Source organism: Loxodonta africana, chromosome 2, assembly GCF_030014295.1.
Source record: "Loxodonta africana isolate mLoxAfr1 chromosome 2, mLoxAfr1.hap2, whole genome shotgun sequence".
Taxonomy (NCBI): Eukaryota; Metazoa; Chordata; class Mammalia; order Proboscidea; family Elephantidae; genus Loxodonta; species Loxodonta africana.
Genome location: NC_087343.1, coordinates 96,666,172 through 96,691,269, shown reverse-complemented (window position 1 = coordinate 96,691,269; position 25,098 = coordinate 96,666,172). Strand labels below are relative to the sequence as shown.

Below are 25,098 nucleotides of genomic sequence, written 5' to 3'. Positions count from 1 at the left end.
TTCTTGTAAAGTTGGTCTTCTTTATACAAATTCCTTTAATTTCTGCTTATGTGGGAATGTCCTAATTTCGACATTGTATTTGAGAGCTAATTTTGCTGGATATATGACTCTTGGGTTGTCAATTCTTTTCTTTCAGAGTTTTACATATGTCACCTCATTGCCTTCTTACCTGAGGGGTTACTGCTGAGAAATCAGAGCTTAGTCTTACTGGTGTCCCTTTGTAGGTGATATTTCATTTTTCCCGAGCTGCCCTCCGAATTCTTTCTCTTTAGTTTTGGAAAGTTTGATTATGATATGTTTTGGTGATCTTTTGGGGTCTATCCTGTATGAGGTTTGTTGAGCTTCTTGGATGGAAGCTTTCTTGTCTTTCATGGTATCAGGGACGTTTTCTGCCAATAAGTCTTCAAAAATTCTCTTGCGCTTTTTTGGTCTCCTCCTACTGTGGAATTCCAATCATGCTTTTAAATGATTCCTTTTAATAGTGTCCCACATAACTCTTAGGCTTTCTTCACCTTTCATTTTTTTTTTTTTTGATTCTTCCTCAAATTAGTAACAAGTGATTTGTCCTCTATTTTGCTGATTCTTTCTTCCATTGATTCAGTTCTACTTCTATGTCCAACCATTATTTCTGATATTTTATTGTTAATCTTCTGGATTTCTAGTTGCTGTTTTATATGGTTTACAATTGTCTGTCATTTTGTTCTTATATTGTTTTCCTGAATTCTTCTAGAGTTTTGTCTATATACAACTTTTGAATTCCTTATCAGGTTGTTCCATTACCATCTCTTCCTCAGGAAAATTTTCTGCCCCTTTGCCACTTGCTTGAGCCATCTTGTCTTGCTTTTTTATACAGTTTGATATCGTCTGCTGTATCTGAGGCATTAAGGTACCGGGTTAGTGCTAGCAGTTACTGAATTCTCTGGAGGTCAGGGCAGGAGGCCTCATATCCATTTGTGGTTCTATGTGTGACTTTGGTGGTGTCTGTTGGCTGAGAGTGATTTTCTCACTAGTGGATATGGTGGATCACACCCACTTGGAGTCCTCTGTAGTTAGGCTTGTATGTCTTCCCTTACCTGATTGAGTGTAAGTGGTATAGCTGGTTCTTTCCCTGATATTGGGTCACAAATGTTGGGTAGTCTGGGTCCCTCCGCAGCCCTTGTGGGACCATGTGGTAGGTACTTCTGGGTTGATGCTCGTAGTTAGTGTATCTGCTGGAGAGCACGAAAGGTCATCTTTGTAGGGGATAGGCTCTGGGTATAGGCACAAATGCTCTCACTGGGCCAATGGGCACTGGAGTGCTCCTGCTGGTCACTATGTGGTAGGTACTCTCCATCCACTTGCTGGGCTGCAGGCTAGGGGGCATTTCTGCTGGTTGCTGGGCAGTGAATGTAGGCACACTCCTGCCAGTCTCTGTATAGCAGGCATGCTCCTGCTGGTTGCTGGGATGCAGATGCGCTCCTGCCGATCACTAGGTGCGCTCCCACTGGTCTCCAGGCTGCAGGTGTGCTCTGACCAGTCCAGCAGTCCTGGGTGCTCCTGCCAGTTGCCGGGTGGCAGGTGTGCTCCTGCTGGTTGCTGGGCAGTGGGCGTGCTCCTGCTGGTCTCCAGGCAGCTGAAGCAGACTCCCGCCAGTTGGTGGGTAAGGGTGTGGGGGATGCTCTTGTTTGGCTGCTCCAGGCAATTGAGGCCTGGTTCATTTAAATGTGGGGGAGTGCATGGAGACTGGCTGGGTGTGGTTTTACTATTCAGTGGGTGCTTCCCGGCCAAATGCTCAGGCACTGCCACTGGCGAGTAGTACCTTTCCTAGTTCCTGGCTCCCTCCCCTCTGCGCGGTTTGTTTGCACAGTATCTCTTCCTCCTGTTGTGAGCTCCATGTAGTTGCCTTCCTGTGCTCCTTACCCAGGAATGCTGCCCGCTTTGTTTCAAGATGGCTATGTTGTGCCAGGCGAGCTGGCAAGGTGCTGAGGATCTGTATATCTCCATGTGTGCTGTTTTCTTTCAGTCTCTCCTTCCACTTGGAGCTCAGTCTAATTCTTAATCCTTCTGTTTAATGATCAGGGTTCCCTGGTTGTCCTGTATCTGTTTCACTTAGTTTCTAAAGTACTTGATGTAGGGGGACATTCTGCGTGTCAGTCTAAGCCACCACCTTAGGCTTTCTGTGCCTAGTTTTTTGGTTTTATTCTATTATACTATCTTTACAATGGGCTGCAACGATGCGATCAGACATAGCAACGACTGTGAGGATGGTGCAGGATGGGTGCCATGGATTGAATTATGTCCCCCCAAAAATGTATTAACCTGGTTAGGCCATGATTCCCAGTATTCTGCGGTTGTTCTCCACTTTGTGATTGTAATTTTATGTTAAGAGGATTGGGCGGGATTGTAACACCATCCTTACTCAGGTCACCTCCCTGATCCAATGTGGAGGGAGTTTCCCTGGGGTGAGGCCTTTACCATGTTTTATAAGGGACGCAAGCAGAGAGTTGGGGACCTCATACCACCAAGAAAGCAGCACCGAGAACAGAGCACGTCCTTTGGACCTGGGGTTCCTGCACCTGAGATGCTACCAGACCAAGAGAAGATGGATGACAAGGACCTTCCTCCAGAGCTGACAGAGACAGAAAGCCTTCCTCTGGAGCTGATGCCCTGAATTTGGACTTATAACCTTCTAGACTGTGAGAGAATAAATTTCTCTTTGTTAAAGCCATCCACTTGTGGTACTTCTGTTATAGCAGCACTAGATGACTAAGACAACGGGACAGTGTTTTGTTCTGATATACACAGGGTGCTATGAGTTCAAACCGACTCAGTGGCACTGTTGTGGATTGAATTGTGTTCCACAAAAATGTGTGTCAACTTGGGGCTAGGCCATGAGTCCCAGTATTATGTGGTTGTCCTCCATTTTGCGATCTGATGTAATTATCCTCTGTGTTTTAAATCCTAACCTCTATGACGTTAATGAGGCAGGGATTATAGGCAGTTATGGAAATGAGACAGGACACAATCTACAGGATTAGGTTGTATCTTGAGCCAATCTTTTTTGAGATATAAAATACAGAAGGGAGTAGAGAGGAGAGAGACCTCCTGCCACTGAGAAAGAAGAGCTGGGAGCAGTTCATCCTTTGGATCCTGGATCCCTGTGCTAAGAAAACCCTAGACCCAGGGGAAAACTGATGACAAGGACCTTCCCCCAGAGCTGACAGAGAAAGCCTTGCCCTGGTGCTGGCATCCTGAATTTGGGCTTCTAGACTGTTAGAGAATATATTTCCGTATGTTAAAGCCATCCACTTGTGATATTTCTTTTATAGCAGCACTAGATAAATAAGACAGGCAACTAATTACCTGTCCATATTTAGCCCATTCTTCTAAGCCTAACACATATGCCATCTCCCTGAAGAAGCCCTACTGTGTTCTTTCCCTTCTCTAAACCTTTATATACATCCCTTATCTTTATCCCATTGCTGTCAAGTTGATTCCAACTCATAGTGACCCTATTGGACAGGTTAGAACTGCCCCATAGGGTTTCCAAGGCTGTAAATCTTTCTGGAAGCAGACTGATGACATTTTTGTTCTGCAGAGTGGCTGGTGGGTTTGAACCACCGACCTTTCAGTTAGCAACTTAGCTCTTAACCACTGCACCACCAGGGCTCCTTCCTTATATCATAACCCATTGCTGCTGAGTCAATTCTGACTCATAGCAACCCTATAGAAGAGAGTAGAACTGCCCCGTAGGGATTCTAAGGAGTGATGGTGGATTCAAACTGCTGACCTTTTCATTGGTAGCCAAGCTCTCAACCACTGCACTGCTTTATATCATGTTAATAAGTTAAATATTTTCTCTCTTCCTTACTCACACACTCCCTCCCAGGATTTTATTCATGTTTACGAGATTTGCAGCTTAGCTCAGTACTCTTCCCAGCAAGATTCTATGAAATGCAGCACATATTTTTGATGCATTAGACACTGTATGGATTGTTAGTGGCATTGAGTTCACCCTCAACTAATAGGGACACCATGCACAATGGAATCTGATCATTATGAGCCATAGGGTTTTCACTGGATGATTTTTCAGCAGATCACCAGGCCTTTCTTCCTGGTCTTAGTCTGGAAGCTTGGCTGAAATCTGTTCAGCATCATAACTACACATGTCTCCATTAACAGACATATAGTGACTGTGCTTGAGGTGCACTGGCCAGGAATCTAACCCAGGCTCCACGTGAAAAGTGAGAGTCCTACCATGGCCTTCAAATAGTGCTAGGTTGCTAGGACTAGAGTTAAATGGAAGATACAAGTCTGGCCTTCAAGAAGTTCAACATAGTGGGGAGATGAAAAAGTAACCATATTAGCCAAATGAGCATCAAAAAACTTGGTTTGTTACTTAAAGTAACACCTTGTGTATGAACAGTTTACAGCCCTGGAAAATAATATGAGGCACAGTGGACAAATCCCGTCAAAGGAGTTCAAAGGAGAAAGAGGGGGGAGAAGAGGTGTGATTACCCATAGGGCCTGCTTTGAAATCACTAGGACAAATATAAGGGGGGGAAAATGCAGATTTATACCTCCTGGAATCACAACAGGGAAAAGGAGGCACTTAAGGATAGGTTTTAAACTCCCTAGCTCTTGGGCCATCCAAAATTTTAAGAAAACAGTGGCGCCAAGTTTCGCTGACCTCATCACCCATCTGCTCCCTTTAGCTAGCTGGGAGACGGCTTGCAACATGACTCTTGCCTTCCTTTCTTCCGAGGTAGCTCGTCTCCAAACAGCAGCCAGTACACCGGCGCACTCAAGCGGACATTCGTCCACCCCACCGCCGAACACCGCAGAGGCGACCAGATCCGGGCCCCGCAAAGGATTCCGGGTAAAAGCATCTGGCCAATCTAAAGGGCCGACCGAGCTGCAGGAGGGACGAGCAAGGGCGTTTCGTTGTTTGACGTTAAACCTGTCCAATGAAAATACAGAGTCAGTGCGGGCCCCCGCCCCAATAGGCAGGATATTAGCCAGTTTCAACCAATCCAACTCAGAAGTGTTATCTTGTGGGCGTTCCTTGACGCTGCTGGCGCCGTTGGTGTCTGTTGAACGGGCTTTGCGAGTCGGGCTGTGTTGGTAGGGTGTTAAACTCGTTCTTGAGAGGAACGTCTCTGTCGGAAGAGAACATGAGTTTAGCTCTGAGGTCGGTAATGAGGAGACAATGCTCTCCACACCCCGGAGCGGGACCCAGGGGTGGGTGTGTGGGCGTGTGGAAAGAAGGCAGTTTGAGATGAGGAGCGGGGCGGGGACGGAATCTCGGCCAACTTTCTTGGCCGCGGAACCCTTACGCTAGGAGCCCTTGGTGTCCCGTAGGTGATGAGTTCCGGCTAAGGTGATCGTTTCTGTCAACCCGTTTCGGTTTTTGGACTGCCAAGGAGGCAGCTACTGTGTTAGCGATCGTGGAGGGAGTGAAATATCGCGAGGCTTTCTGCTCTGGGTGTCCCTGCGAAAAACCAGGCCGTATCGTATCCTTCATTGAGTTCAGTGATCCCAACCTCCGGCCCCCACCTTCTGTTAAGTTGCTGACGTAATCACTCAGTTATAAATTTTGGAAATAATGCAAAGCTCCTCCTTGTTCTTCTCCCCGGGCCCTGCTTTGCGGTATAACTGGAGACACGTTTTAGTGACTTTAGTTGACAGTATCTTAGATTTCCTTAGATTGAGTTCGTTTCCCTTCATTCCAGCCTTTAACCTTCCCGCTCCACTTGCTTCTCCCTCCACCATCCCCATGTAGACGTTTTATCAGAAAAATATCCGTGTAGTTACGCCACTCTAAAAGGTGCTGTTTTCTACTAGTGGGCAGTTGTGGTATTCTTGGATTGAGTCAGTTGTCGGTCGGTTGCAGACTTGTCCTCTCGGAATCTTGGGACGGTAACGACTGACCCCGGGAATGTCGAAGCTTGTGTGAAGCCTGGTCTCTTGTGAAAGAAAGATCTTCCTTACCTTTGTCATGCTTCACCTCCTGGTCACTTTCTAGCCATCTCTTCCTTTTTTTTTTTTTGGTTGCGGATTTCAGAGACCAAAACAACTGGAAGCGCGAATAACATGTTCTAATAAAATCAACTGGATTTTACATTATAAAGTTTTATACGATTTCTCTATACATGTGTTGCATCACCATTTGAAAATTTGGACCACATAAAGATTGGCGTCTCTTAAGACGTTTCTTCTGGCTTTTGAAATAAATTTTGCTTTTATTTTTCTTTAAGCTTTTCCAGAATTTGTTATAAGAAATTTATAATTTACATGCTAAGTGAGACTAGAAGACCATTGAAGCTTCATCTTATCTATATAGGATTAGCACAGTATTATGTACTTTTTCTTTTTGGCGTTTAATATTCGTGATATGTTTAGATTCAGTATTTTGGTTGATTTGTTAATATCAGTGGATTAAATCACAAAGTGCCAAGCCATTAGCAATATGTAATGTAAAAACGTTTTGAACCTGCAGTGCCAAAATCCTTAGTAAGTTAATTGATAAATTATATGGTTTTATTTACTTTTTTTTGTAGTAATTTTTAGGATAAATTATAAGCACTCTCAAAGGTAAATCGAGTATGTATGGTTTCATAAATTATGAATTTTACTTGGAGGTTTTTTTAACTATATATTGTAGGATGATATGAATAAAGTTTGCTTTTTTGTTGTTTGGGGTTTAATAAAAGTAATGTTTGTTGTTTGGGGTGACGTAAAAGTAATGTTTCTTAATCACCGTTGTTGTTGCTTCCACAGTAATATTAATGGGAATTAACACAAAGCTACGAGGACTGAAAGTTAGGTCTTTGTTTTTCTTTCGAAAACCTGTAACGCTCTTCGGTTTTGGGAAGAGGCAAATTTATAGAAGCTCAGACAATTCCTTTTTAGAAAATCATTCACTGGATAATTTTTTATTTGTCTTTTTGCAGTCTTAATAATTCAGAGGCATAAGAGAATAGAATTAGAGTGGACTAACAACTTTTTTCTGTCCATTTCATAGAAATGAGCTTGTAGTAGACAAAACAAAGAGAAAAAAGCGAAGAGAACTCTCTGAGGAACAGAAGCAAGAAATTAAAGATGCGTTTGAACTATTTGATACAGACAAAGATGAAGCAATAGATTATCATGAGTTAAAGGTAATAAATCCTTTAAAATACATGTCTGTGTTATAATGATTTGCATTGTTGATAGTTTAAATATTTTTAACTGAATTGGTTTTAGGAATATGAAACAATTTTAAGCTTTCACAGTAAAGTGCTATAATAAAACTGAATACTACCCCTTACATACCTTTTCAAAACTCCCTTTTACATGGTAAAATGAGTTTTAAATAGTATTTTAAGCAGTATTTGAAACCTTGCATATATTCTTATGGCAGTTACTTATTTTTCATTCATGTAATTGAAAGATTTCAAACTATGGGATTTAAACAGCTCTTACTATATTCTTGCCATTTTTTTTGATGAATCATTTTTTCAGTGTTTTTTTTTTTTTTAATTTTAACATGTTAGTAATAAGGTTTTAATCTACTGTCTCTGATGCAACCAACAGAAGTGATATCTAATGTTAATGGGGAAAAATGTCAACTTTAACGCCTAGAATTATTTATAAACATACAAGGGGAAACTGTTTTTGTTTTAAATATTGTGGTAAATATATATGCAACAAAGTATTTGATATTTCAATAATATTTATATGTACAGTTCAGTGACATTATGTTCATCATGTTCGACCATTACCCTTATCTGTTCCCAAATTATAGAGAAAAACAGTTTTGAATGGCTTTCTAGTAGCCTTCATAGGTATGTGAATATAATAAATGTTTATTTGGTAGTTTTAATTTTGGTAACTTTGTATGGGATTTTTAAGGACAAAATTCTGAGTAGGGGAAAGAACTGTGCAGTGACAGGATGGAATGTATAAAAGCAATACTAGGCCTATAAGTCTGGCTTTCTCAGTCTTGAGGTCCTCTTAAACTCTCTTCCTACAGCTTTTTTTAGTTACCCACATTTGATCATTTCTTCTATTCTTGCTATTACTCTCTTGATTTGGGACCCTATTTCATATCTGGAAATATAATATTTGGAGCTTCCTAAATGGTTTCTTCACTTGTAGTTCAGCCTGTACACTACCGTTAGTTTCATCTTTCTAAAATTCCTTTTCCATGTAGTGCACACTACGTAAAGTTCAGATTCCTTTGCTTTCTGTTGAATGCTCTCTACACTTTGACTACCACATACTTTTCTCATTTACTAACTTACTTTCTCTTCTGCCTGAATTCTTCCCATTCAGGTCAGGTAGGCAACACTGTTCATTATCCCTCAACTCTATTCTTTGCTTTTGATGTCTGTTTTAATAATAGTCATCCTCTTCTAAATGTCGTCTATCCCACTTCATCCATCCATCAGGGAACAACTAAATCTCTAAATAAGACTTTTTTTTAACTAGTATCATGTGTCTCCTTCCTTGTTACTAGTAACAAGCTAGCTTCTTCCTCTGAACTCAGGGTACTAGACTACTTACTTGATAACTGGTCATACAGGATCTGATGGTAATTTTTATCTTAATGTGTTCATCTTCTATTGTATAACTTTTTAATATTTATGCCATGTCTTTTTCCTATTTAGGTTGTTAATGCCTTGTGAACAGATAGCTTGTTAAAATTATTTGTACACTAAACTAAGTCAATGCATTGGATAGTGTATTCTATAAATGTTGATTGGTTTGTCATTTAAAAACTATAAATAAATGATAAAATTTTCCATATAATTTCAATAATGAAGAACAATAACTATCATTTTTTTTTGAGATGTAAAACATGCAAAAGAATTATATGTTTTGTTAGTGTGATATCATCTCCTAACATGTAGAAACTTATTTAAGAATTTGAAATCACTTCTTTTGTACAGAGTGCTTTATCATTTGCTTTTCCCTTTTAATCCAAAAGGTGGCAATGAGAGCCTTGGGGTTTGATGTAAAAAAAGCTGATGTACTGAAGATTCTTAAAGATTATGACAGAGAAGCCACAGGGAAAATCACCTTTGAAGATTTTAATGAAGTTGGTGTGTATCTTAATAGTTTTTGTAATCAGCAGTTTTTAGGAAATTGTCTGGTTAGTAGCAGTTTTTTTCTTTTTTTAATTCTCTAGGTTATGGAATTTTGTTACAAAGCATTGTTATATAATGTGGCACTTGTTCAGGTACTTATTTTTTGTCACTCTTTTTTCTTATTTCTGAGGAAAAATAATGTTTACAGCTTTGCTGTGGCATTTATTTTTTCGTTTATAGTTCTGAAGATTCCAACCACAAAATAATTTTGTAGCTTTTCATGGAAAGATGTCTTTGCAAGTAATGCGTGTTTATATTATAAAACTAAAAGGGTAATTAAAAAATTTTTCTCTCAGTAAGGTAGAAAATTTGGTATCCTGTTGTTTGTAAAATATTTCCCAAGACTTTTCTGGTATGTGATTTTTGTTGGCAAAGTGGGTAAAGAAGAAACTGGTATCTTTATAAGTGAAGCTTGTATCTTCCGGATGACAAAATCTGTGAGGGAGTACATTCTCTGGATGACCTTGATCTCTGTGAATAAGGAAATCTTTATTAGAGTTGGAAATAGGGAGAGGATTGTAGTAAGGGAGGAGTTGACTGACAGGAAGCAGGAGACATTTCAGAACAAGCAACTGAAGATAATGTGTCGTGGGCTTCATATGGTAGACTTTCTATATATTTGATTTTAATGGATTATTTCTCAAAAGAGAAGATTCAGAAAGGTAAAGCATTGCTATTATAACAAATATATTGCTTAGAATATTATACAAACAGTGTCCAGACCCACTGCTGTCAAGTCAATTCCTACTCATAGCAACCCTAGAGGACAGAGTAGCACTGCCCCATGGAGTTTCCTAGAATCGCCTGGCAGATTCGAACTGCCGACCTTTTGGTTAGCAGCTGTAGCACTTAACCACTATGCCATCAGGGTTTCCACATACAGTGTATAAATATTCAAATCTATCTTACTGAGTTTTCTAAACCCTTGTCATATCACTTTTTATGGGTCAGTGTATAAGCATATTATATAGTTATTATTAGATATATTATTTTTAAAATGTGGAAACAAATTCCATTATACACATACAAACACTCCCCTTGTTTCAAATATTAAGAGGCAGTATGAGAGAGAGCCAAAACAAAAAGGTAACATTTAATAGACAAAGATACTAGATGCATATCATTAGTAATTTTTTTTTAATTTGAAAGCTCAGACAAGAACGGGGGTAGGGGTGAAGGGAAGGGAAGGGATAAACCTAAAAGAGAAAGAAATCACAGCACAGAAAATTGCCAGTTTATTAGCTAAGAGATGAATGTTTAAAGAGGCAACTTGGCTCTTTAGGGAGCATATTCTTTTTGTCCTCTAATTTATAGAATTATTTACTTGAGGAGAGGGGGAGAGCCACTTTCATTCTCCCCTAGTAGAAGCTCTCCAGGGGTTTACAATCACAGCATTCCAAGTTTCAACTTAGGTTTTTTATTTATAGGAATAAGGTGTCAGAATGTAGTGGAAATGGTGCTATTAGGGTAGAGCTATAATTCAGGTACATTTAGTATAGTGTAGTGGTTTTAGAATGGACTACCCTGGAACTAGATTGGCTGGAGTCAGATACTAAATTTGCTGCTTACTAGCTGGGTCGCTATGAGTCGGAATTGACTTGACGGCACTGGGTGGGTGGGTTTTAGCTGTGTAACTTGGTCACTTACTTTTCTATGCCTCATTTTCCTTAGCTATAAAATGGGAATAGTTATACTATCTCATAGGGTTCTTGTGAGGATTAAATAAGTTAATAATGTGTGAAGTGCTTAGAAAAGGACCTAACCTTGTATGTACCAAAAAAAAAAAAAACAAACCCCATTGCCATCGAGTTGATTGTGACTCGTGGTGACCCTATAGGACCAGAGTAGAACTGCCCCACAGGGTTTCCAAGGAGTGGCTGGTGGGTTTGAACTGCCGACCTTTTGGTTAGCAGCCTGAGCTCTTAACCACTGCACCTTGTAAGTAAGTGCTATTTACTCTTACTACTTGAACAAATAGCCTTTTTTTTTTTTTTTAAGGATCACTAGAAAGCATTTGTATCACTGGACATAAAAAGCTTTCTATTCTGAGTTCTTTAATTTTTTATGATTGTTTTTCATAGTTGCAGGCTTTTTTAAGTACTGTATCATTGTAATTATTTTGGCAGACGCAGCAAATTTTTAGTGAATATAATTTTGAAATTGTGATTTTAGTAATAGTTGAGACCAGAGTCCCATGCCACCTCTCCCTTTCCCTGCCACCCATTTTCTCTATTGGTAATAGAGCAGAAATACTGGGTTCCTTTAGAGTAAATGGCTCTGGCTAAAAAACTCTGACTCAAAGATCAATCTTTGACTGGCTCAGTGCACGCTACAGCTGTCTTATGACTACCTGTTGAGAATACCAGTTTGAAATAAAACTTCATTACAGATTGGCAGTCAAGCAGTCAACAACTATGTATTCTCCCCATTTGTTAATTATTTATGAGTAATAATTGACTGCAGATGAATATGTTTCATGCTTTGGTATAAGTGCCTCCAAATCAAAACATTTGAGTCTTTAGTTTTATGTGGTTTTTGAAAATAATTACTAAGGACACTGTCCCACAGTTATATCTGGATGAATAAGTCTGCCATTTAAAACTGGATTCCTCCTAGAAAAAAGGTATTAACAATATATTTAATAGTAAGCTTAGAATAAAAATAGCCTGAGACCAGTGAGTAACAGGTGCTTTAGGAATTGCTGCCTTTAAAGTAAGACCAAGCTAAGTCAGATGTTTGTACTCCATCTATTTTTGGCATGTACTACTTATTCAGTTGCCTGTTTAGAATAGAATATTGTATTATTATTTTGACTTTGCTTATTTAACAGATATTAGCTGAAATTTTTGCTGATTTAATAAACATTTGAATTTTTGTTGTGAGGTACTGTGCTGGAGAGAGGGAGGGGAATTACTTGCAGGTTACTAAGAGGTTCTTCTCTTAGGGAATTTACAATTTAAATATAGGTGAGAATAAACTGTGATACCATATAGTAAATTATAATTTTATCTAGGGCAAAAGTCAGGGAACTACAGCCCTTGGGCCACATCTAGGCTACCAGCTGTACACAGCCACACCCATTCTTTCATGCTGCTTTGGTGCTACAATGGCAGAGTTAAGTAGTTGGCACAGAGACATTATAGCCCACAAAGCCAAAATACTTATTATCTGGCCCTTTGCAGGACATAGTTGTGAGCCCTGGTCTAGAGGAATTGAGGAAGACTTTATAGAGGGGATTTTTAATTTAGGTTTCTGGGCGTAAGAATAGGATTTCATCCCGCAGAGAAGATTGCAAGAGTAGAAAAAGGTATCACGGTCACAGAAAACAACAACAACAGAGTGGTAATAGAAGTATAGGGTGTTTGGGAAACTTTAGGTAGTGCCCTGTGGCTAGGGGATAGGGAGGGAAATGGCTGGATAAGTAGGGAGTCTCTCCAGATAGATAAAATCTTGAATACTGTACAGAATTTGGACTTTGGTCAGCAGATGATTAATAGTTTATAAAGAAGACAATACGATACGTTTTATCGGTAACTGATGATAGTATGGAAAGCCTGGTGGCATAGTGGTTAAGTGCTATGGCTGCTAACCAAGAGGTTGGCAGTTTGAATCTGCCAGGTGCTCCTTGGAAACTCTATGGAGCAGTTCTACTCTGTCCTCTAGGGTCGCTGTGAGTTGGAATTGCCTCTATGGCAGTGGGTTTGGTTTTTTGGGGGGATGATAGTATTGAAGATGGGTAGGAGGAAAGAGAGACTAAAGACAGAGAATAATACACTTTAGGTTGAAGGTGGTGTGGGTGAAATGAAAAGGAATACATTTAAAGAGTAAAAAAGTTAGTGTCTTTAGGACTATAAAGTCTAATCACTGATTAGGTTTATGGGATTAAAAATGAATCAGATTTTTCAGTCATGGGAAACTAGCTGTTAATTTTATGCTGGGGTGAGGAGGCAAGGGAGGCAGCGGTAGCTACCTTAGTGATAATGGGAGAAGTTTAGATTTCAGCATGTTGAGTTTAAAGTAACTAGTACGTTTGGATAGAAACTTCCAGGGGGTGGTTAGAAATATAGTTGAAGCCACATTTCCTAGCATTATCTTTTATGAGTTTTGACTCACTTAAACGGGTATTTTTTAATTTGATATATTTCTTAACTGATTTTTATAATGTGTAAGGTCCAATCATCTTGATGAAATGCATATGTCATTATAATTAAATTATTTGAAAATAGAGTTATGTTAACAAAAGGTTGGAGTTTTGTGAAATAAATGTAATCCATCCTAATGGCTTATATGTCAAATAGCTTGTTTTTATTGAAAAAATCATTATAATTAAATTCTACTTCATAGAGCAGGAGTAGGACATGAAGGCATGGCGGAGAGTCACCATAAAGTTATATACTGGGTAATGTTTTAACTGTCCAGGTTATAGGAATGTATAGTTCTCAAGAAAAGCTGCATTCTAAGGCAGGGTATCGATAAAAAATGACACATAGTCTGAAATAACTAGCACAATTAAAGCACCAGTGGGATAAGAATTTATACATCTTGGAGCCCCATCTGTTCTCCAGATCACCCTGTTGCTTCCTTAAGTACATTAATACTTTCAGCAAGCTGCTTTTTTGATTCACCTGTCATGTAAATTATTTAATTGGTGAAGAAAATTTCTTAACACTTTTTTTTCCCTGTCCTGCTTTTTTGTTGGGACTAAATTCAGAATAAGTTGAGCATGAGCCACAGAGTTAAGTGTAGTATTTTATTTTGGTTTTAGGGCTGTACATATGCCAACTTCTTTTTGACTGAATATTTATGAGCCTTGGTGATTTGCATACTTATAGTAATACACTTCAATTAGTTACTTGGAAGACTTTTTGGATAAAATTAATGGTTAAAACTGAATGTATATATATAGATGATATAACATTAGTTTGAATAGATGCTTATTCTAAAGCTTATTCAAACAGATAAAATCTAATAGCAGCAAAAAAAAAATAGCTTATTAGAGCCTTGAATTGTAATTTTTCCTGTTGGATTCATTAAATGTTCAGATACCATCTACAAACAGTCGTAAATTTTTCATGATTCTGTAAACTTCAACAGGACTGAGTTATTTTTAAAGGCACAGTGAAAGTCATACTTTGTCTTGAAGTGCTAGACCAGTATGTAGACTTCAGAAATACTTATTTAGATATTTTCAGAATTTTATCTAGTAAATTAAAAATTTTAAGGTACAGATTTTGCCTCAATTTGTATTGTGGCTATTAATGAAAGACAGTAGTAATATAAAAATAACGTTAAACTTATTATTTCATTATTATCATATATTATTGTGTCCAGTGTATTAAAATAAACTGTTGTCAGAGAAGACATTCAGGCAGCTAACAGACACGTGAGGAAATACTAGTGATCATCAGCCGTCAGAGAAATGCAAATCAAAACTACAATGAAATAGCTTCTCACCCCGACATCACAGGCACTAATCAAAAAAAAAAAAAAAAAAACATTGAAGAGATTGCAAGGAAGGTTGGAACTCATATACACTGCTGGTAGGGATGTAAAATTTTATAACCACTATGGAAAATGATATGGTACTTCCTAAAAAAGAAGTATGGTAAAAATACCATACAATCCAGCTATCCTACTCCTAGGAATATACCCTAGAAACATGAGTTGTGACAAGAATAGATGTGTGCACACCCATGTTCACTGCAGCATTATAAACAATAGCAAAAAGATAGAAACAACCTAAGTGTTCATCAACAGATGAATGGATAAACAAATTGGGGTACATACACACAGTGGAATGCCACCCGACGGTAAAGAACAATGATGAATCCGTGAAACATCTCATAGCATGGATGAATCCAGAGGGCATTATGCTGACTAAAATAAGTCAAATCACAAAAGGACAAATAATGTATAAGACTGCTATTATAAAAACCCAAGAAAAGGTTTATACATGAAAAAAACAATCTTTGGTTGTTATGAGGGAGGGGAGCAGTGGGGAGGGGAAATCGTTAACTAGATAGTAAACAAGTGTTAACTTTGTTGAGGGGAAGGAGAACACATAACACAGGGGAAGTCACAACTTGACCAGGGCAAAGTCGCAGAAGCTTCCGGAAAACATCCAAACACCTTGAGGAACTGAGTTACTAGGGCTGAGGGCTGGGGACCATGGTTTTGGGGGACATCTCGGGTAGTTGGCCTAACATAGTTCATAAAATGTTCTACATCCTACTTTGGTGAGTAGTGCCTAGAGTCTTAAAATGTGAGTGACTATCTGAGATAAGTCTATTGGTCCCATTCTGTCTGGAGCAAAGGAGAATGAAGAAAACCAAAGTCACAGGGAAAATATTAGTCCAGAGGCAGAGGACTAATGGACCACATGAACTACAGCCTCCACCAGCCGGAGCCCAGAAGAATTACACGGTGCCCGGTACCCAGCTACCACAGCTGACGACTCTGACAAGGATCGCAATAGAGAGTCCTGGATGGAGCGTGAGAAAAATGTAGAACAAAATTCAAATTCACAAAAAAAGATAAGACTTACTGGTCTGTCAGAAACTGGAGGAACTTCTGAGACTGGGGCATGAACATCCAGCTAACTTGGAACTGAAGCCACTCCCAAAGTCCACCTTTCAGCCAAAGATTAGACAGGCTATAAAATAAACAGTAACATATGTAAGGAATATGCTTCTTAGTTCAGTCAAACATAAGATTTCAAATGGGCAAGTCCTGTCTAAAAGTGAAGGTGAGAAGGCAGGAGGGGACAGGAAAACTGGATGAATGGACTTGGGGAGCCCCGGGGTATAAAGAGAAAGGGGGCTGCAGCCAGTGGTGCAAAACAATTTGGTTATAAATTTTTGAATGAGAAACTAATTTGCACTGTAAACTTTCACCTAAAGTACAATAAGGTAAAAAAAAGACTTGCTGTCGAGGTATGAAATTTCATGTTTATTTTCACAGTTAGTAGTTTATTTTCAGTTAGTTATCTGAGAGTTATCTATCTTGCAGAACAAAATGAATGTGACTTCAGAGAAACTTCCTTCCCAGAGCTTTTTTTTTTCATTTTCTTACTGCAATCAGATTCAATCCTTTTAACTGCTTTACATACTTTAGAAAACCAAGGAGTTCTTCTAACCTTGAAGCGTATGAAGACATCACTGGAATTTTTGATCTCCTGCCTGAGATTGTGCCTGTATCAGTGACGTCATTGTGTTTTGTTAATTTGTCAGTTTTTGTTTGTTTTTAAGCTGGATTAACCAAGAGGAGAAGAATCAGTATAAGTTTAGCCAATGAACAGTCTTTTATCTAGTTTCCTCTAATTTTTTTGTTGCTATGTTGCCTCTACACTAGGTTACAAATGCCTAGACATGTGTGCTCAATGTCAGTGAAGCATAGTTCAATTCTTAATAATAGCAAACTTTAAGTATATATGGTGTGTGTGTGTATGTAAAACTTTATTTCGACTTTGTGCAATAGTTTTCTTAATTCTTATAATAGGATATATTAATATAAAAGTTAAAGTTTTAAATATGGTTTTGGTCTTTATAATTTCAGGGTTATCTCTTTTGAGTTTTTGGGCTCAATTTGTCATTTTGTTGCCAGACTAAGTATTGACAGATTTGTAGCTTTTAATTTTATCTTACGTTTGGTTGGTTTCACAGATGATTATCTTTTTTGATTATGCAGGCTTTTCCTTTTTTTTCTTTCTTTACTATAGTGACAGATTGGATATTGGAAAGGGATCCACATGAGGAAATATTGAAGGCATTTAAACTATTTGATGATGATGATTCAGGTAAAATAAGCTTGAGGAATTTACGACGTGTTGCCCGAGAATTGGGTGAAAACATGAGTGATGAAGAACTTCGGGCTATGATAGAAGAATTTGATAAAGATGGTGATGGAGAAAGTAAGTTTTGAATAAGACGTATTTTCCAGGTATTCCTGATGCTACACATTGAGTAAATTTTTCTAAAACCAAATGATTTTCAAGACCCTTTGCAACCTTTCTCTTTTTACTCAGTGTTGTTGTTCATCTTTTAGTGGGCTTTGTTGCATAAACATATTACATATTCAATTCAGAGTAAAGGAGTTCTTTAAAACCAGTTGTACAGATAGTAATATGAGGCCCCACACTTCGAGAAGGTAGTTACTTATCTCTGAAGGTGAAACATCACCAAAATTTCAGTCACTCAGTAAAACTTCAGTCTTTCATGTCTTATTCTTCCTCAGCCTACATGCACTTCTAGACTAAGTTTTGTTGATTCTACCCTTTGAATGTTTTGAACCTGTTTTATTTCTTTGTTCACTGCTGCTGTCCTAGTTTTGGTCCTAATTTCTTTCTAGAAATGTATTATAATAGCCACATTTATTCTTCCCTTGGATGCCTACTGTCATATCCTGTGTGCTGACCAGGAATAACAACGGGGAAAAAACCAGATGTGGTCCCTGCCCTCAGGGAGTTTACAGTCCAATAGTAGCCTTCTAATTTGTGCCTTTAAACCACTAATCGCTCCGATAGCATTTTTTCCCTAAAATACTTGGCTGATTATCATTTCCCTTATCAGGCACTTCACTGTCTACATAGTAAAGCTCAAAGCCTTCTGTGATCTTCCCTACCTTAGGTATAGTTTTATTTCCCACTGCATTCTTCCACTTTTCTACTCTAATCCTCACCTTCCATTTGTACACACTGAGACAAAACACTATCCTGAAAACATTTTTTTATGCTGTGCCTTTCTTCATGTTGTTCCATAATTCCAGAATGACCTAATTACCATTTTTTTGTCTGCTAAAATATTAATCATTCTTCTGGGTACATTTTAAGCACCATCCTTTTCTCAAAAGTTTTTCCCAGTGGTCTCTGTTGGTGTGAATTATGAGACGTCCATTGAGGGCCCATAGCATTTAGACAAACAAAGTGTTTAAGTACTTTCATACTTTGCCTTCTGTTATATACATGTCTATTTCTGCAGTTGTATTTTAAGCCCCTTAAAAGCTGTGTGGACTCATATAGTAGGAAAGGACAGTATAGGAAGGCTTGAAACTTTAGAATTATACAAAGCTGGCTTTGAATTGAATCTCAATCATTCCTTTAATTGCTTTGTAATTTTGAGTAAGTTTTCAGCCTCTTTAAGTCTCAGCCTCACCCTTTGTGAAAATGGGGATGGTAACATCTTCCAGGGTGGTTGTGAGCACTGATTGAAGATATTAAATGTAAGCTTGTTTTCCTTTTCTTTCATCTTTACTCATTTTGTTTTTCCCTCTATTTTCTTAAGCATGAGTGTTCTACTGTTTCTTAACTTAAAGCCCTGAGCATGAATATGTGTTACAGTAGGTGTATGTTGGTACAGTACCAAAAAGGCAGGTATGTCCAGTTGATTCCAACTCGTGGCAACCCCATTTGTGTCAGAGTGGAACTCCATAGAGTTTTCAATAGCTGATTTTTAAGAAGTAGATCACTAGGCCTTTAGAGTGAGCAGCTGAGCACATTGACCACTTGCACCGTGCAGAAACTCCATACATACACGTTAGCTGCCATCAAGTCAGCCCCCAATTCTTGGTGACCCCAGCCACAACAGAATAAAACACTACCAGTTGTGATCCATAGGGTTTTCATTGGCTGATTTTTGGAAGTAGATTGCCAGGCCCTTAGAAATACATACTTTAATAAGAAAATAAGATAGTAGCAACTAGTTACCAGCTCAGATTGAAGATTGTATATGGGAATTGTACATTACTTTGATGTCTCACGATATGTGAATATTAACACTATAAAGCTTTTTCTATTTTATACTAGCTCCTTGCAGGTATTAGTGTAATTATTCGTATTAAAAAAAAAAAAAGACTAAATCCTCAGGAAATGTAAATGATTTCCTAAGCTATCACCCTAATATTTATACTTAAAATCCACTGTCTTTACCTTTTTTTCTAAGTCTTTTCTAAACCAATCCCCCCCACCCTCCAAAAAACAAACAAAAAACCCAGTTACTGTTGAATTGATTCTGACTCATGGCAACCCCACGTGTATAGAACTGTGCTTTATAGGGTTTTCATGGCTGATTTTTTGAAAGTAGATTGCCAGGCCTTTCTTCCAAGATGCTTTGGGTGGACTCAAACCTCCAACCTTTTGGTTAGCAGCTAAACATGTTAACTGTTTGCAACACCCAGGGTCTCCAAGTCTCCTCTACCTGTTGATTATTACATCTTTAAGGGAACTCTTTTCTCTAAAGACACCCTCTTTAGTGACACAATCATGATACCTGTTTCATAAATCTTTTAATAATAGTTACTATGCGTGAGTCAAAAGATCAGAGTTATGAACTTTTTTTTTTTTTTCTTTACTGGGTACATGTGAATTAGCTTTTAGTTATTAGCTTCATTTGACATTCGGAGAAAATGTCAATTAGGCAGCTGCCTCTTAAGTTCAGAGCTGATGTGTCACTTCTAAGAAAATGTAATTCATTTTTCACATCCCCTGCTAGACTATTCTGTCTGTGGCTTAAGTGACTCTCAGAGTTCATACCTGTGCTCTATTGCTTAAAGGTTTTTATCCTCAAAATACTTCTGCTCTCACTGCTTGCATTATTCTGTTTTAAGTCATTGTACAGCTGTGCTTGGGTTTGTTTCTATTATTTATTCAAGTGACTAACAGACAAAATAACATTTTTTTTTTCCAAGTGATTGATTACAAATAAAATACGTCTATTGAATAGTCTTTTTATTTTTAAGATTTGTTTCTTTTGGGGGAAGGGTGAAGAAGGAGGGGGGGTCTTATCAGATTAGCCCAATCCAGTAGTTTCTAATCTGGGCTGTGGTTTTCTAGGGATAGGGGAGTTCTGAGATATTCCATGGGGTCTGGGAATTCGTGTATGCATCAGATGTTGTCTGTAGACCATATATGTACTTGACAGATTGACATTTTTCTTAATTCATAGTAGGTACTTGTCATTATATATTTTCTCGAGATACGTTAAGTACAGCTGTTGTGGCACTTCCAAAAAATTGTCTGTTGTCGAAAAGGCATTCTCATGTTCAGAAACAATGAGAACCCCAGTTTTAATCCATTTAGTCTGGCTTTGGAGTATTGCCTTAACTTAAATGGGTCTCTGTAGCTATAAGAAAATCTGTCCATTTTGACAAAGTAGGAAATTACATTTCATCATAATGTATTAACCTAATCACTTAATTTGGATTCTTTGGGCTGTAAATGAAATTTTGTTTATAGATACAAACTAACTTGCTTGTATATGTGAAACTGGTAGAAGATCTTAATGCTTTCTGTTTTTTTGGAACTGTAGAAATTGTTTTGTCTTTATGAATTTTCCAAACTGTCCCATACCTAAGAACAGTGAAAATGTTTAATTTTTTATGTGTATAAATAATAAACATGGTGAATGAGGAATTAAAAGAAGATACCAAACACGATATAATTAAAGCTATGGCAATGATTTAGAAAGAATACCACCACCACCCCCCCCCCCCCGATATATAAAATAAAACGGAAGATCTTTTTGGAAACCTGAAGGCAGCATTTAAGAAGCTGAAATGGACCATCTTTTAAATAATGATGATGATAATAGTTAACAATAATCTCGCGGTTACTATATGTTAAATACTGTGCTTAGCATGTTACACTGTGGATTATGTCAGTTTTCGTAGTAGCTTCTGTGAAGTAGATACAATAGTATTCTTATACATGCATAGGATAGATGCGTGCATAGATGAGGAGATTATGAGAGATTAATAACCTGTCTAAGGTGATCATACGGCTAATACATGGCAGAGCCAGAACTCAAAACTTAGGTACCTGTATTTACAAAACACTTGTTTTTAACCATAACATTGTACTGTCTCTTAGGCTATAAAGTAAAATGTCAATTAGGTTTCTGTGTTTATGGATTTTTAAGAAAAATTATGTGCTATTATAAGAAGCAGTGTGTTAGCAAAATATTCAACTGGCACATTAGATGCTAAAATTTGTTTCCTCCCTTCTGAAAACAGATGGTCTCTAAGGTACTTAATCTACTTAACTCTCTAAAATTCTTTATTTTTGTGACTTGTAATAAGATTTGCCCTGTGAAATGGTTGATTTATGTAAATTTTGTTAAAGAAGGCAGTGTAGAAGAAAATGAAATGTCATATTTGTTTGATTCAATAAACATTTTGTCAGATGCCTATTTTATGCGAAGTATTTATTGTGCTAGATTTATTAGCTATAAGAACTCAGTAATGTAGATGCTATTGATGGAGAAGGGGTTATAAAACTGAATGTACAAAGACATTACAGATTCTCTTAATTGTCTGAGGGTCTTTCTGGTAGTAAAAGAGCTAGCCTAGTTTTCTCAGCCACTTTCTACCCTTCTGCTTTCCATTTTTTGGACTTAAGGATTCTGTTTGTAGGTATGAAATCGTGAAATAGTTTAGAAAATATTTTTTAGATGTTATTATAATTTAAAGTATATGTTTATATATGTACACACACACACAGCTAATGTTTCAATGGTTTTAGAACTTCTCTGTGAAGCTTAATTTGAAATTTGACTATTGAAATTTTACACATTGAGGGAAAAAAGATCCAGGTCTCCAACCAGCATAAGTACTTTTCAGACTTCACGTATTTTATTTATGGCTTCTCTTTTATTCTTAGGATGATTTATAGCCACATTATCCTAAGGGTGCTTTTATGTTATTTTCCTTAAGAACATACGCTTGCTTGCTGTTTTGGTCTAGTGCCTTAGTCGATTGACTAAATAAGGGGTTCTTAAATTAACCTCCACATGGGTTAAATGTTTAAAAATTTGACAAATTTATTTTTGGGGGGAGAGAGAAGGAGTCGGCTTTCATATGATATTCAAATGTGTCTAACTACAAAGGAACATTACCTAGGTTTATAAGGTCGTTGAAAGTAGTTTAAGAGTGTTACAAGTTTTGTATTCTGTTTTCACCATGGCTTTCATAGTGTTTGGTAGATGTTTAATACCGAATGCATGGATTCATGGTTCTCTGTCAGCTTCCGGACAGCTCATTCTTTTTACTCCTTATAGCTGACTTTTGCCAGGCATTGCACTATTTTTTCTCTATGTTCTTGTTGGTGTTCTCCGACTCCTGTCAAATGAAATCCTCATTTTTATTTTAGAGCCCAAGTCAAGATTTATGTTTACTTAAACTTATCAATAATAATTTTTCCCATTATGAAGTTTTTTTCCCAACACTCATGTATGGCTTTTATTTTAGTAATAGTTCATGCTTTGTATTATACAGCAGATGTCTATTTCATGTATAAAACATGGCTAACATAATTACTGAAACTGTTTTTCTATGTGGCTTCTGGAACTGACATTTTTTAAATTCCTTATATACATGTTTTATCTTCTCACTATTTTTAAATTGGTTTAATTTTCCTAGCTTTTCATTATGAATATTCTCATAGAGAAAAATTATTAGACTAGTACAATGAACACCACTGTACCTTGTACCTATTCAATAATTGTTAACATTTAACCATATTTGCTTTATGATGGTGTATATGTATTTTTTTGAACCATTTGAAAATAAGTTGCATATATCATGACACTTGACCCCCTAATATTTTAGCACGCATCTACTAAGAATGTTTTCTCTGATAACCACGAAGCCGTTGTCACACCTAAGAAAATAACAATAATTTTGTAATACCAAATATCTTCCTAATTTCAAGATATTCTAGAATGGAAACCCTGGTTTTTTATATGTGTGTGTGTGTATATATATACATATGTATATGTATGTGTGTATGTGTGTGTATATGTATATATATATAACAACACCTAGTTCGTGTTGGGGATTCAGTAGGCACTTAAGAATATTTGAATCAGTCGAGTTTTTCTCTGTTTGCCTTTAGGGTATTAAGAGTTGGCAACAACCTGAAAGATTATCTGGTAATTGAACACTTTCAGATGAAGAAAACAAGATGCAAAACTGTTTTGTGTCAGCACTAGCACTGGAATCCTGGGCTCTGATTTCTCAGTGTAGTGTTCTTTACCATTATCAGACCTAACATTCATAACTCGTGCCTTGTTAAAGTGTGTATTGAATCTTGGGGCTCATGAACTCATCTATTTTATGAAAAGGAAGCATTCTTTTCTGAGCACTTTACTAGTAGTTGGTGTGAGTGCACGTGTGTGTGTGTTGGTTTTTAAAAATTATATTTAATAAGATTCTCTTCTATTTATTTTTAGATTGGTGTCTTAAACATCATACTTTGTAAATTCTTACTGACTTTTATTTGTAATTTTGGTAAACTATTAGTCTGTTTATCAGTAGTTATTTCTTATATTTATATCTATAATAGTTGCTATCTTACCTTTGTAAATTAAGATTAATTCTGTACATCTTTTTTAGTTGCCATTTCCATTGATACTTTTTGTTTTGAGGTATGCTAACCTGGTTTTTATTATTTTTTCTTTTAAAGCAGATTTTTTAAATATATAAAAGTTAGAAAACATTTCGATTTTTTTCCCTAATGTTAATATGTTTTCATCGTCTAGAATTCCACTTTTATACGCATGATATGTTGAAGGTTAAAAAGAAAGGGTTTGCTAAATGAACTGGTAGAATAAAGATTATAAAGAGGATTGTTTAACTCTCTGAAAAATTAAAATATTCAGGTTCTTTTTAAAGTGTTTTAACAAGTGGGTACAAACTTCTCTGTCTGAAGTTTTTGTAACTCATGCCTTTTCCCCATTTAGTATTACAGAATAATGATTGATACGCTGTTTGTTACATTTCATATATTTTTGTATTCACAGAGATCTGTGTAATACACATGTTTAACTTCCTAGTAAAGAAGTAAAATCCAAAAGCTATGTCTTGATTTATTAATTCTGAATAATATAAAATTAAAGAAATAGTGCAATATAGTAGCATTCTCTTAACAAATAATATTTATATTTCTGACTGTCATACTTTTTTTTCTTACCACAGTAAATCAAGAGGAGTTCATTGCTATTATGACTGGTGACATTTAAAGAATTATAAGAATAATCACTAAGAATGTTGCAGTTACCATCATATCTGTTTTTATGCCTGGAGCCGTGTAAAAAAAGAAACCAACCTCTTTCTTTTTTCCCGAAGGACCAAAAATAAGCATCTTATGTATTTGTATTTTACTACTGTTAAGTTTCTTTATATAAACCGTTGTACTCAAATAGTTCAGTTTTGTATTTATAATACAGGTTTTATATAAAGTTTAAACAGTTAAATCATGTGATAGAGTCTTCTTTGAAGGTTTTTGACTTAACGTTAGTAGTCACTTTTGGTGTACAGGTTTTTCAGACTTTCATTAATAAAATGTTTAGTAGTATTTTAAAGCTTAGTAAATATGTTTTATTTTGATTCCTGATGTCTTTTGAGCCTCAAGGGTATTTTTCTTAATTTTTTTCTGTTTATATTTCACTAGTTTCTGAAACAAAAATTGAAATACAAATAGCAATAGAACAGTACATTTTTCTATTGCCTAAGATTTCATCAAGTTTGATATTCTGTCTTTCAGTACAAGGTGACGCAGTATGGGCATGAGTCCTTTTTTAAGAGCCACGTCTTTCCGTTTGGAGGGAAAAAATATTGTGCATATAGGCCTATTTACTCTCATGTATTATGTTCTATATCTTATTTGCTATCTTAACTTCAAGTTATGACAGTAAAATCTGGATATTCCCCTCTTAAACTAATTGAATGGATACAGTTTGAATCACCTAACTTCCTGACAAAGTGAAAGATTTAAATTTTGGAATTTTGATCTGCTGAGATTAATTGTCACTCAGTTAAATGTCAAAGTGGTTAAAATAGAAAATTGTAAGCTACAGAAACAATTAAAGGTTATGTTTTACCTAAATAGAGGAACATTCCATGATTCACTAGGAAACAGTAGACAGACTTTTCAAGTATTGGTGGGCACTTCTGCCTTGTAGGAGGGAGTATGTTACTGAGCTATATGAGGTTTGTGGAT

At 36.9% G+C, this 25,098-nt stretch overlaps 1 protein-coding gene across 1 annotated transcript; it reads left to right on the top strand.

Moving 5' to 3' along the window:
- The first annotated feature begins 5,037 nt into the window (after positions 1 to 5,037).
- Positions 5,038 to 24,460, top strand: CETN3 (centrin 3). The gene is made up of 5 exons (XM_003404977.3): positions 5,038 to 5,170; positions 7,004 to 7,139; positions 8,951 to 9,065; positions 16,828 to 17,019; positions 24,075 to 24,460. The coding sequence occupies exons 1-5, from the start codon at positions 5,154 to 5,156 to the stop codon at positions 24,116 to 24,118; spliced, it is 504 nt and encodes a 167-aa protein (XP_003405025.1). The 5' UTR covers positions 5,038 to 5,153; the 3' UTR covers positions 24,119 to 24,460.
- Positions 24,461 to 25,098: the final 638 nt, after the last annotated feature.

Bases quoted from the DNA above. Each gene is read 5' to 3' on its own strand.
- CETN3 (XM_003404977.3), top strand. The intron at 9,066-16,827 runs GTGTGTATCTTA...TCTTTACTATAG, and splicing joins TGAAGATTTTAATGAAGTTG to TGACAGATTGGATATTGGAA. The intron at 17,020-24,074 runs GTAAGTTTTGAA...TTCTTACCACAG, and splicing joins TAAAGATGGTGATGGAGAAA to TAAATCAAGAGGAGTTCATT.